At 51.1% G+C, this 13519-nt stretch overlaps 1 protein-coding gene across 1 annotated transcript; it reads left to right on the top strand.

The window, feature by feature from the left end:
• The first annotated feature begins 3744 nt into the window (after positions 1-3744).
• On the top strand, positions 3745-11573 carry NODAL (nodal growth differentiation factor). Its single transcript, XM_030759332.2, has 3 exons — positions 3745-4322; positions 8282-8979; positions 10805-11573. The coding sequence occupies exons 1-3, from the start codon at positions 4127-4129 to the stop codon at positions 10955-10957; spliced, it is 1047 nt and encodes a 348-aa protein (XP_030615192.2). The 5' UTR covers positions 3745-4126; the 3' UTR covers positions 10958-11573.
• Positions 11574-13519: the final 1946 nt, after the last annotated feature.

Here is a 13519-nt window from a genome sequence, read left to right as displayed (position 1 = left end):
GTACAAGGGGATTGTAGTGGAAGGCTGAGGTCTCTATCTCCAGATCACAGAGAGAGCCACGTGTGCCCAGTAGAGGCACCTAGATGGGCCCTCCAAGACCAGCAGTGAGGGGTACAGGAAGGGAACCAAGTACTGGAGGTGGAAGCCAGAAGCCTGTGCTTAGTCCCGCCTCTGCCATTTGCGGGACTGCATCAAGCTGAGGATCAGAGCAAGCAATGGTCAGCTAGGAAGCAGGGGCTTGGGCTTCAGAGACAGGAGTCGTCCGCACTTCCAGGGAGCTCACAGTCTGATGGCAGTTACTCATGAGGGCTGGGACAACTGCACCTCGGCACTCTGCTTAGAAGAGGACTCTGCCATATTGCTAGGGAGCTAGTGACAGGTTTGTAGAGGAAGCAGCAGTGTTTAAGCTGTGTCTTGATAGGTGAGAAGGAGTTTACCAGGGAGATTAAGTGGAAACAGCAGGAGGCTGCATGGAGAAGCAGCATGTGAAAGGCTGAGGTGTGCTGGGAACCTGTTCAGGAATATGGACCTCATTCAATCACCTGACAAATCCTTACTGAGTTCCTGTGTGCCAGGAGTTGTGCCAGGCATGGGAGGAGCGTGATAAATCAGACGCCCTCCACCTTCAAAATAATGATGCTATTTAATTCCTCTGCTCCTCAGTTTCCCCATCTCTAAAATGCCTTTCATACCTTACAGAGCTTCAGGGGGGGGGTGAACAGGATTACATAGGTTTCTATAGGCTAACATATATGTGAAGACAGCCAGTGTCACACTGGCGTATAGGAAATGCTCATTAAATATGTGTGGAACTGAAATGCCTTCCTGCCCTGACTTCCTGAGAATCTAGCACTTGCCGGTAACCTGCCTTAGACTCCTAGATAAGCAGGTTTGTTCGATGCATGAATAAACAAATGATCAAGCACTACTTTACACACGTTTACTGCTTACAGCATTCTTGTCAAGTAGATACTATTCTTTATCTCCATTTTACAGCTGAGGGAGCAAATGCTTCAAGATGGTAAGTGATCTAATATGCCCAGGTATCGACAGAGAAGGATCCAGAGTCTGCCTTCCGGCAGCCTGACCTCAGAGCCCCAGCACTTAACCCTGCATATTGTTGCTCACGTGGAGGACGGGTCCAGATCGGCCCAATGGAAAGCATTCGAGAACTTCGAGGGACTTTGCTCCCCACTCTCCAGCCAGCTGGGTTGGCCCTGAAAGGTTATCTCCCAGGTCAGGTAATCCGACGGTCAGTCTGTCTGGGGCAGGGGAATCGAGAAGGTGTCATTCCCCTCCTGGGAAGAGGCACTTCTGGTCCTTCTTGCAGGAAACAGATCCTGTATGAACAAGGACCTTTTAGAAATGAGAAGAATGACTGTTAGCCTCCGTCCTGAAGAGTGCCCCAGCTGGAGAAACTTCAGTGATGAATGGGCTTTGACAGAGTCCCTCTTGCTGGTCAGAGAGCAGGTCCCCACAGGGCTTTGGGCCAATACACATCAGAAATGAGTTGTTTCTGCTGCTCCCGGACCCTGGGAAAAGCAAGACTTTGAGAGTTGTTTTGTTTTTTTTAAGTCTTAGGACAAGGCCCATGTCGATCCTCTCATCTATGGGGAAGCCACAAGGCTATAGGCATGGGTTTGGGTAACAAGCAGTATCCTTCACTTACTGGCTGTTTTCACTTGTAAATGTGTGGCCTTGAGCAAGTTACCAGGTTCCCTCTGAGCCTCTGTCTTCTCATCCCCGAAGTGGGGATGATAATAAAATCAATGCAGTGATTACCAGAATGCCTACTGCATTAGGTGCTCAATAAGTGTTAGCTACTGTTATTATGTCATTTTAATTGAAATATTTACTGAGCTCCTACTATATGCCACATAGTACGAGGGACACAGAATGAATAAAGCTTAATTTCAAGAAGCTTCTGGTGCAGCACGGGAAGGAGATCATCTGTTTTGTTCCTTCCCCAATCCTGGTGGATAAGACTACTACGTTCTGAATGCCCCTGTTTAAACAGGGACCCCCTGGATTCTAGGACATGTAGGTTTGGGGGAAGGCTGACCCCTATACCTCTGTCTGACCACAATCTCTCATTGTTTTTTACTTATATATTCATAACCTGGGTGAGGGCACCTTCTGCCTCTGGGGAGGGGCCTGATGCAGAGGGCAGGGACTGACAAGCCCCAGGCTGCAAGCCCCCAGGCTAGGGAAGTTGAATGACAACCACGGAGCACCCATAATAATCTGTATGCTTAAGGCTTTACAAAAACAGCAGGTTTTAAGCGCTTGCAAAGCATTTTAGCATTTGTTTTATTTAATCTTCATGGAAGGAAGTATCTCCATTCATGGTTTACAGATGAGGAAACTGAACGCAGAGAGGTGGGTTCCAAACTGCAACTAGACCCTAGCTCACCCAGGTTCTCAAAGTTGTCTGATAAGAATCACAGGGGTACTGGTTAAATATGCAGATTACCAAGGTCTCTCTCCAAATTCGAATGCTAAAGGCTGGATTGGGACTCAGGAATCAGTAGTTTAACATACACCCCAGGTGATACTTATCTTCAGGCAAGTCCAGACACAGTACCATTCATTGATTAATTTACTCAGCTAAGATACTTTGGGTCCCAACCATGAAATGTACTGGAGGGAGAGTACGATGAACAAGACAGTCCACAGCTTTAGAAGGAACTAACAGTCGTCTGGCTGAGCATATTGTCCCGGTCCCATGGTCAGCACAGGTCTACAACCCACATCTCTCCTAAGCAAGGCACCTTCCTGCTGGCTGGGCCGGCTTCCACCTGGACACGGTTTGGAGCTCCTAGCTGAGCCTGCTGGGCCTCCTTCCACTAACACCTTGCTCAGGGCTGAGCGTGTGGTTCTTTGGAGCTGGAGGCATCCTGTGAAAGAAGCCTAGGTGTGCGGGGCACGTAGTGTTTTGGTGAATGCTGGCCAGCTGCTAATGTGCATGTCAGGGCTAGGAAAGGACCAGGGGGCAAGGGCGGGGGCATAAAGAGCCCTCCAGTGTTGCAGAAAATAGTTGGGGCCTGAACAAGGGACAGAGATTTACATTTCTTTAAAGGTAATTTCAGCTTCAACCTGACTTTGCACCTGAAGAGAGCCCAGACAAGGACCATTCTTGTGTAGGTGAGGAAAGCAGGGCCCAGGGAGAGGAAAGTGAGAGGTCCTGAGCTGAAACCCAGGTCTCCAGGGTAACTGCCAGGGGAGGCAGGGACTGCAGGACATGGATGACACAGGCAACACCTTTTTCCTGAAACCCTTGGGGTGATGTGAACCTGTGAAGGAAGACCCTGATACCACCACAGGCGCTCCACTCACCCCGTTAGCTATGCCCTCGGCTCCAGCTTCTGAGCACTTTCTTTTCCAGTGGAGAAGTCTGTCCTTCATCCTGGTCACTCCTGTCCTCTGTTTTCTCCAGGAGAGAGCTTCAATATTTGAAGCAGGTCCCCATGGACCTTTGTCTGGCACTCATCTTTTTTGTTCCAGCAATTCCCAGTACCCAGCATTTTTTCAGAGGCTAGCTCTCCAGACAGGCCCTGCCGTATAAGGCAGGGGTTGCTCCCAGAGGCCATCTGTACAGTGTCCTGGAAGGCTGCACGGTGCCAGGCTGGGCTGGAGCCTCCCAGGCCAGTGTGGGGCTGCACCCTGCCCGAGAGCCTCCAGGAGACACAGCTTTCATTCTCTATCTGCTCCTGGTTGAGCCAGACATCTATTTGGAACCTGGAGGAAGAGGAAAGGGCAGGGACCCCAGGTGGGGGAGAGTAAGGAAGCCATCCTTCTGACCTGGGAGTTTGCCTGCGACAAGCCAGCTGTGTCTTGGAAAAAAAGCCTGGAGTAGCAGAGTGCCAGGGTGTCCAGACTGGGCAAACTAGACGGTCCCTGGACCTAACAGCTCCTCCAGTTTTTCAGGTCTCCTCCCTACCAGGCTCAGGTCTCACTTGCCCCCAGCAGGTGGTCCCTCTGGGGGCCACCCCCGGTGACGGGGGCTGGGCTGGGGGGTGTTATCCGACCTGAAAGCTTCCCCTAGGGAGGAAGGGCAGGGGCGGGGCGCCCGCGAAGGCCCAGGATATAAGGGACGGAGGTTGGCCTTGGGCCCCGCCACCCCACCATGCACGCCCACAGCCTGCCGTTGTTCCTCCTGCAAGTCTGGTGGGCTCTCCTCCAGGCGGGCGCCACGATGGTAGCCCCGGTGCCCCTTCGAACGTGGGGGCAGCCCTCGTCGCCATCCCCTCTTGCTTATATGCTGAGCCTGTACCGCGAGCCGCTGCTCCGGGCGGACATCATACGTAGCCTGCAGGCGCAAGGTAGGCTGCCCCGCCCCGCCCCGCCCCGCTCGGCTGGACCCCCGGCGCGCCTTGGGCGCTCCCGCGCGGGACTCCAGGAGAGGGCTGGAGGGGCAGGGGCTGCGGCACCATGCGTCAGACGTGCCACTGAAACCGTATCCGCATGCTTGAAGGGCACGTTCAGGGGCTGGGGCTGACGGTGTCTCGGCGTCTGCCTTGGCTCGGGAGACAGGGTTGGTGGTACCCGGGGTGTGTCCCGGACTGAGACCTCTGCGTTCCGGTCCGGTTTAGGGTGGGTAAAGCGCGGGACTATAGGGTGGAAGACTGATTGTGCCACTGCTTATCTGTGCCGTCTTAAACTACCGTAATCTCCGGGCGCCTCGGTTTGCACATCTGTAGCCTAGGGATAATAGTGCCTCCCTTATTGGACTGGCGAGGGCTACGGACAACGCACACAGAACGCTTAGCACAAAACCAGGCATAGTAATGTATGGTCGTTATTATTGCTGCAATTATTTTGTCTTGTCAAAAAAAATTTTTTTTTTCTTTTCGCGAGTGAGGGTGAATGCGTTCCGGAGTCTGGCGTTGGGAGTGTCTCAGGCTGAGACTGAGGTTCGAAATAGGGTGTCAAGCATGTAACATCAGGGATTAGGTTTCAGAAATTATGGATTAGAGATGAAATGCCCCGAAGTCGAGAACTCCGGCAGGCTTGGGTCATCCAGCCCAGGCGAGGTAGGTGTCAGTGTCCCGGACGACACCGGGCTCGGGGCCTAGATTTGGAGCGGGCGTGGTCACTCCCATGGTGACCTTGAGAGTATCAGCCGCGAGGATGGGGCAGCGTGTGTTCTGGGCACTGGTCGCAGGTAGATGTTGAGAAGAGGGAGCCCTTCCCACGGGGCTCCTCTACTCTGGGCAATCCACATCCCAGCGCCCGGGGTGGCCCCTGCCTGCCTGCACCTCTCTCTGCCTGCCGGGGGCCAGACGGCCCTCCCCGGAGTTCGGGCGAAATCCACATCCGGTAATCTGATTTGACGGCCACCCGCCGGCCCCTTGTGATCTGGGAGTGGGGGCTCCTAGCTCCCTGGCCAGCTGCGTCTGGGTTCAGACGGCCAGTGACCGTCTCCGGAAGGGTCATCTGGGGACTAGTCAGACTAGGGACACACGGGGGGCGGAGCAATTTGAAAATTACTGGAGTGCTCTGCCCTGCCAGAAAGTTGGGGGTGGGGGGTAGGTGGATGAGCAAAGAGTGGGAGGCGCACTTTTCCAATTCACTCCCTCCTTCCAGAGAGTTCCGGAAGGTTTGTGGTGATTTGACAATCTGGGAAACTGGGTCTGGTCCCTCAAACCCTGCTTCCCAATTCCCCATGTGTCCCTGGCACATCAGCTGACTTTTCTAGTCTCCTCCCCCCCGTTTGTAAAAATTAAGTGCCCGGCTTTCTTTCTACCTCATTTGTGTGAGTGTGGTACCTTTCCCTCTCGGGTTTATTTGTAAGCCTGCACAGGATAAGGGGAAATGGGTGTTGGAATCTAACCAAATCAGGTGTGCATCCGTGTCTTGGGTCTTTCACTGTTTAACCATCTTCACCTTGGACCTTAGTTTCTTCATCTGCAAAATGGTGATAAAGGTGGGGAGGATTTAAGGAGACAAGGCTTATAAAACACTTGGCATGAGGGAAGCAGTTAATGGTAATCACCCTCATAATTTATAATAATGTAGGGTGGGAACTCGGTGTCATACTCACCCTCTTTTTCTAGAGTCCCTGACTCTAACTCAACACCCTGTTTGAGGGGAAAGGAACCCAAGATCATGAGCCCTTCCTTCTTTAGAATTGGAAGTGGGTCGAGATTTCGCTGGGGCCTGTGTGGCCAAGTCTGCATTCAGTCTGTGGATGGGTTTCAGGGTGTCCATGAACCCCCTTCTTATAACCAGCCCCAAATCACATTTATTGTGTTAGTAGGAAATGCAGTTTTTCTGGGGAGAGCATTCTTGGCTTTTATCAGGCATTGGTGACCCTCAAAGATCAGACCTCCCCATTATTCTAAGATGAACCAGAGTCAGATCTAAGAAAACCTTTTAGCACTGTGTCCTGGGGAGCCCTTGGCTGCAGGTAGGGTAGTGGGGTCTCAGACTCTTCCAGCAGGAAGGAGTATCCTCCTCCCTGCCCCTGCATCCACACTGCCATCCCAGCAGCAGATGACTTTGTTCCCCTGTCCAGGTCCCTCACTGCCTGGACATCTGCATTTCTAACTTGGACTTGGGTAATAATAAGGAGGCAGTTGATGATGGCCGTTTATTGCACTTTGGTGGTTGTGCAAAGCACTTTACACACATTATCTCAGTAAATCTCAACACCCCTGTGAGGTGGATACTGTTACCATCTCCCTTTTACCCAGAGGGAAACTGAGGCCCAGAGAAAGCTGGCTGCCCAGTGTGGCAGCAAGTGGCAGAACTTGATCCACCACCAGAGACACCGGGTCCCTCCTCTTAAACACGTAGCTGGAATGCCTTTAAAAAGCCATTTGTGGATACTTGAGATAGTGTGTTTTAAGTCCTGGTGTAGGCGGAGCTGTAGCGGAGTTGCTACATGTCACCGGGTGGTGCTGCGAAGGGCAGTGGGTGGTGTCAGCCTCCTCCCCACACCTCTGGGGAGTTGCTAGTCAGGGGCCGGTTATTGCCTCCTGCAGGTGCTAATGAGAAGGGAAGTGGAAATTAAGTGAAAAAGAACATCTAGGGATGGGCTGGGAGAAGCTTCAGGAAGCTGAAGCTGGGAATTACCCCCTTCTAATGCAGGCTGGACTTCCCAGAGAAATCCACTATCTGACCAAAGATGTTCTATGAGACAAAGAACCAAAAAAAACCAAAACTCTTGTGTGGTCTGCCCAGAGTGGACCTAAGTCAGAGATCACTACCTTCGGGACTGATTCACCAAAGGGTTACTGTTTTTATTTCTAATGCATAACCTCTGCCTTTTATTTAGCAATAGACCTTGAAACATCTTCATTTCCCTGGGTCCTCATGACAGTGCAGGGAAGGGTAGGGCATTACTATTCCCACTGCAAAGATGAAACTGGGCTTGAAAAAAGTTAAAGAGCACTTTTAGCTGACCTGAAAAATCCACCAATATGTGCTATTCCCAGACATCAGACCACATTAGTCCAGAACTAAAATGAATGGAATGTGCTTCCCCATTCCTTTTCATTCAGGATGGGTTTAATTGTCTTGGGTGTGTGCTTGCTGTGTCTGCCCTGGTGTGTGGATGACCTGGAGTGGGAAAGGGTGAGCGCCCTGCAGGTAGGTAGGAGAGACCACTGGGTGGAAAAGTGCAAGGTCAGCGCACCGTCAAGTTTAGGATGTCTTTAGAAACCTATTTGTAAGGTTGCCAAGAACTCTTCAAGTGTCTGCCTCTGTCTTTAGGAATTGGTGGGGGAAAGGGTAACCAGTCTTTGGCTTCCGTTGCCTATGCCTCCCTGGGAGCTCCAACCCTTATGATCTGTGAATCGACCTCATTGTGCTGTAAAACAGGCCACCCTTTCCAATGAGAAGACAAAGCCTGGCAAGCGGGCCACAGGGTGGGTGGAAGTCCAGGATTTCTGTCAGAAAGCTCAGGGCTTGTCCTTAGATTGCATGTGTGAGGGGAGAAGGGAGAAGGAGACGAACGTATCCAATTTTTACCAATTGTTCTCTGGAGTGTCTTGAGGGGGAGCAGAAGAACAGTGATTTGGAGGTTGGGCTTTGCAGTTGGGCTTATTCTTGGCTTTGCCACCTTCCAAGAATGACACCTCACGCAGGTAATTTAACCTCTCTGAGCCTCAATTTTCCTCATCTCTAAAATGGGTTCAATAACATGCCCAGCTCATAGGGTTAGGGTGACGATTCATATAAGGTAAGGGCTCAGTCATGAGCTATGGTGGTTGTTACACCAACTGAAGCTGCAGGAGGACCCCACTCACCTGCTTCCTTCTGTTTTTTTCTCACCCAGATGTGGAGGTGGATGGGCAGAACTGGACCTTTGCTTTTGACTTCTCCTTCCTGGGCCAAGAAGAGGATCTGGCATGGGCCGAGCTCCGGCTGCAGCTGTCCAGCCCTGTGGCCCTTACTCCTGATGTCCCACTCTCAATTGAGATTTTCCACCAGCCAAAGCTGAATGAGGATAAGGACCCACCCAACTGCCCAGAACGTCTTCGAATGGACCTGTTCACTGTCACTCTGTCCCAGGTTACCTTTTCCTCAGGCAGCATGGTCCTAGAGGTGACCAGGCCACTCTCCAAGTGGCTGAAGCACCCTGGGGAGCTGAGGGAGCAGATGTCCGGTTTGGCTGGAGAGTGCCGGCGGCAGCCCCCCACATCACCTGTCACCAATGTGCTCCTCATGCTCTATTCCAACCTCTCCCCGGAGCGGAAGCGGCTGGGTGGCTCCACCCTATTGTGGGAAGCTGAGAGCTCCTGGCGGGTCCAGGAGGGACAACTCTCCCGGGAGAGGGCCAGGAGGCACCGTCGATATCACTTGCAGGACAGAAACCAACTGTGTCGGAAGGTCAAGTTCCAGGTGGACTTCAACCTGATCGGATGGGGCTCCTGGATCATCTACCCCAAGCAGTACAATGCCTATCGCTGTGAGGGCGAGTGTCCTAACCCCGTGGGGGAAGAGTTCCATCCAACCAACCACGCATACATCCAGGTGTGATGCCAAGGCCTGGGGAGGGGAGGGGGTAAGCTGTGGGGGAGAATTGTCTTTACTACCAGATCAGGACACTGGCTTTGCTGTTAGGTTACTGTGTTCATTCATGCACAGTTATTCAAGCACCTACAATGTGCCAGGTTCTGTGACAGATTTTAAGGATATAGAGATGACCAATGATAACATCCTCAGAGAGCCTACATGGAGTCATGCCTTGTCAGGTGACCCTGAACACACTGCTTTCCTGGCACTTTTTCCTTCTGTCATAAAATTAGGGGTGGAAAATAAATAAATAAATAAAATAAATTAAAAAAAATTAGGGGTGGAGTGTGTAGACTGGAGGGTCTCAGTTCCTCCCACTGCCCTGACATTCTAGGAAAGGAAGTTCAGAATTTGGAGTTTGGGAATAGACAGGCCTGGGTTTGAATCCTACTCATTAGCTATGTGATATTGATCAAGTTGCTTACTCTCTCTGAGCCTCAGTCTCCTCATCTGTAAAATGGGGATAGCAATGCCTTACTTCTAGGGTTATATGAGATGATATGCATACCACATGTGTAGTATCAATAGTTAGCAGGTAACAGGTATAATGTTGTCTTACCATTACTAGAAGTCTGTAACTCATTGATGCAATGGGGGCCGCGTTTATGAGGCCAAGGTAGAGATATTACTGTTCCAGCCACTGTACTTCTGCTGCCTAAAAACAGGAGTTGGACACCCATTTTGCAGGAGTAATAAAGCCAGAGGCTACCACCAGGTGCCACTAATCAGCCTATGGTCTAGAAGGTGGTGGAGGGAGAGGAATGGAAGGAAAATGAGGTGGAGAAAGCAGAGAAGAGAGCTTATATATGGTGGTCCTGACCTGCTCTCAAAGGTCACATGGGATCAAAGTGTTTTTATTTTCACTCTATGAGGCCTAGACTGAGAATCTCTTGGACCTGTAGTACATTCTCCATGCCAAGCCTCAGGCAGGGTCCAGAAGCTCTGGGGAGAATGTGAGCTGAGCTCGTGAGAGGGAGGCAGTGGTGGGGGCTGGTATCCTAGAGGACCTGTCCTGGGCACAGGCCCTCCTGAGTCTCTCCCACTTCTGTCCACCAGCCTACCTGCAGCACGATCAGAGGGAACCAGAAACCCAGATAGTCCCAGTCACCAAATCTAACACTGACCCAAAAAGCCACCACTGGACCACAGGGACAGGGCCCAGTTCCAGAATGCCAAGGGCTTGTTACCTTTTCTCCCGTTGACTCTGTTTGCCCTTCTCTGGGCAACAAAGCAAATCCCACAAGAATTTCCGCATGACTCTCTTCTTCATATTTCTGGAACTAAACCAGGAGTTTCTTGGAAGATTTTTAAAGTTGGTATGCACTCTAGACTAGAACAACAGGAGAACATATGTTACCTACTGCTCTACCCAGATACAGCTTTTAGAATCTTCTGTTTAAAAAAAGTTATTTTAGGGCTTCCCTGGTGGCGTAGTGGTTGAGAGTCTGCCTGCCGATGCAGGAGACACGGGCTAGTGCCCTGGTCCGGGAAGATCCCACATGCCGCGGAGCGGCTGGGCCCGTGAGCCATGGCCGCTGAGCCTGCGCATCCGGAGCCTGTGCTCCACAACGGGAGAGGCCGCAGTGGTGAGAGGCCCGTGTACCTTTAGATATTAGAGTTGATGATGTATTGGCATTCTGATTCCTTTATGAAAAGAATTTTCTATTTTTGCCCCCAGAAACTGATTTTAACTCTCTGTAACTTTTTCACCCTTTACCCAGAAATGACACCATTCTGACCTCACCACTGGGATGTGAATTGACACCCCTGTCCTCCCTTTCAGAGTCTGCTGAAACGGTACCAACCCCACCGAGTCCCTTCCACCTGCTGTGCCCCAGTGAAGACCAAGCCCTTGAGTATGCTGTACGTGGACAATGGCCGAGTCCTTCTAGACCATCATAAAGACATGATTGTGGAAGAATGTGGGTGCCTTTGAGGAGCTCCTGCAGGTGTGTTGGATTTGCCTGTACCCTGGAAGGTTGGGAAGCTCCTAGAAGACAAGATAACCATCTAATCCAAGGAGGAGAAACAAAGAGGGGGAAAAGTCCATCTGTCCACCAGACCTAAGGAGGAAGGGCTGCCACCCTGTCCTTGAAGGCTCTGTGGGGTCTGGTTGAGCACAGAGGAGAGAGAGGAGGAAGCCTGTGAAGCAGGCTTGCTGGGTTTTCTCTTTGCTGAACAGACAGTAGCACGTGAAAGCACTAGTGCAAGAGTCCTTTAGCTGACTTTTTTCAACCCATGATCCCCCGGAAATTGTATGCAAGAGCTGGAGCATATGTGCATTTATTTTTGAGGTGGGACAAGGTTGTATTTAACTTTTGTGTATTCTCAAAAGTGGCCTTTGACATACACTCACCCACACCCTTGCCGCCTGAAGATTATCACTATGTAAAATTTAAAAAGTCCATTGGCTTTGGTTGCCTCAGGTTGGGTCAGGGAGCCCCCGCAGAGTGGATCTCTGCTAATGAGTTGTACATACAATAAAGCCATTGTATAGTTCTCCTAGGCCAGCTGGTGCCTTTGAAGGGCAAGGCAGGAACTCGTCCAAGAGAACTGGCCATGTTGGACTACAGAAGCTGGAGCCCTGGGGCGTCCCCAAGTCAGTCTGCTTTGGCGGGCACAATCCATCCAAGCCTAAAGCTCTCTGGACAGTTCACCTCAGTCTGTCAATGCGTGCTATTAATGAGGCCCCTGGGCTTCCTATCCATAGCGGTGAAGACACTGCCCTGGGTGGCAGACTTGCGTTATGGTCGCAGCTCAGCCACTGAGAAGCTGTGTGACCTCCGGTGAGTAATTCACTGCTCAACCTCATCTTGTGAAATTAAAGCAGGCGGATCCTAGTGCATTTCTGTGATTCTTCTTTTCTCTCGCCAGCTGGTCTCATTGAGCACTGCCAAAACAGGGGCTGTACTTTTTTTGTTTGGCAAGGCGAGGGGACCATTTTATTGGGAATGTCAGTCCACAGTAAACTTACCCTGCTTTCCTAAGAAGCCCATAGACTAATGCTCCAACCTTAGGAAAAATGATTCCAATCTTGTGGGAATACTTGTTTAGAGGGGACTCAAACTTGACTTGGTTGAGTCAAGGTAGTAATCCTGGCCCAGGAAGGGGTTGGCTAGGCTAGAGCCAGGCCTGGGCCTGAGAAACCTCAATGCCCCGATTCAGCAACAAAACTGACCCAGTTGCTCATTCCCTGGAGCGGAAATAACCTGCCCTCCCCACAATTCAGAATCACAATAGGGTTCTGCATTTGACTCTACTTAGAAAACAGTAGAGCTGGGGAGGCCTTGTGAGGTCAATTTTTGTACCATCCTCTTTCCTAAATGAGACCCCAGTGAGGCCTAGCGGCATGATGCTACAGCTAGGAGTGGCAGGGCCAAGAGCTGAGCTCTGGTCTCTGGAGCCCCAGGGGCACCATCCTTCATACCATCTAGGGGTCTTTGCACTCTTAGCTTTGGGTCAAGGCCTTAGCCTTTGGAACCAGACATTTGAAACCCCACTTCCACTACCAAACTTAAGTTCTTGGGAGTAAAAATCCTATCCCAGGGCTTTAAAGCATCCTCTGTACTAAATGGGTGCCCAACTGTTCTTCTATGGCTGGGGCCAGGAAAGCAAAAGGTCAAGCTATTTGTGGCTATAGCTTGTGGGAGTGTTTACAGTTAGCAGCTCTACCAAGTCACAGGACAAACCCCACTGATGACAGGACACCACCTCATATCAAGCAGAAGACGCAGGCACAAAGGAGTGAAAGGACGTTTTGCTGACCCCTGCTAAAAGCTCACTGTGCAGTGTGTCAGCGGCAGGGGCCTTCTGCTGCCTGGCCAGAGGTATTTGGGGCTGAGCCTACAACACAGCTCCGTGCTCTGGAACCTACCTGCTAGTGCAGGGTTTGTTAAGTCTGAGGAAATGCTGCCTACGGGAACTGAGTCCTGCCCTACCCTGAGGGCCAGGAAGGGGCTTTCAGTCAGAGGTATTTTAACTTGCTCTGAAGGCAAAGGTCTCCTTCCGCTGTTCCTGTAGCAGTGCCAAGTCAGTAGCCGATTGGGGGAAACTGGATGCATTACTCCCCTTGGCTGGGGAAGTGGGCGGGCCTGGTACAGGGAGGAGTAGAGAAAAGATAAAAGCAGAAACTGGGAAGCAGCTGTGACTCTCACACAGCAACACAGTCGGGTTAATCTCCATCATGTAGTCTCCCCTTTTACTAGCAGTAAAAGCCTTATCCCTCTATCCTAAATTGCCTTTCAAGTTGATACCCTATTTGCCTTTGGGGCAAAGTAAAGGATATATGAAATGGCTTTCAAAATTATCTTCCCTTGAAGAGATTATTTCATCCTTCTAGCGGTCACACAAGCCTGCTCCACTCCCAAACTTGCACATTCTGGGGAAGAGCAGACCCAGTTGACCCACCTCTACTGGTCACACCAACTGAGCTGTAACTGAGCTCTTGACATACCAGCCACTGGGCTAAGTGCTTGCCATGATCCCACCTGAGCCCACA

This window comes from Delphinapterus leucas, chromosome 16 (genome assembly GCF_059928025.1).
Source record: "Delphinapterus leucas isolate spDelLeu-1000000601 "Yukka" chromosome 16, BTC_Dleu_Yukka2, whole genome shotgun sequence".
NCBI lineage: Eukaryota > Metazoa > Chordata > Mammalia > Artiodactyla > Monodontidae > Delphinapterus > Delphinapterus leucas.
The sequence above is the reverse complement of the archived record's forward strand: the minus strand, read 5'-3'. Positions and strand labels throughout refer to the sequence as shown.

Bases quoted from the DNA above. Each gene is read 5' to 3' on its own strand.
- NODAL (XM_030759332.2), top strand. From the start codon at position 4,127: ATGCACGCCCACAGCCTGCCGTTGTTCCTCCTGCAAGTCTGGTGGGCT. The intron at 4,323-8,281 runs GTAGGCTGCCCC...TTTCTCACCCAG, and splicing joins ACGTAGCCTGCAGGCGCAAG to ATGTGGAGGTGGATGGGCAG. The intron at 8,980-10,804 runs GTGTGATGCCAA...CCTCCCTTTCAG, and splicing joins CCAACCACGCATACATCCAG to AGTCTGCTGAAACGGTACCA.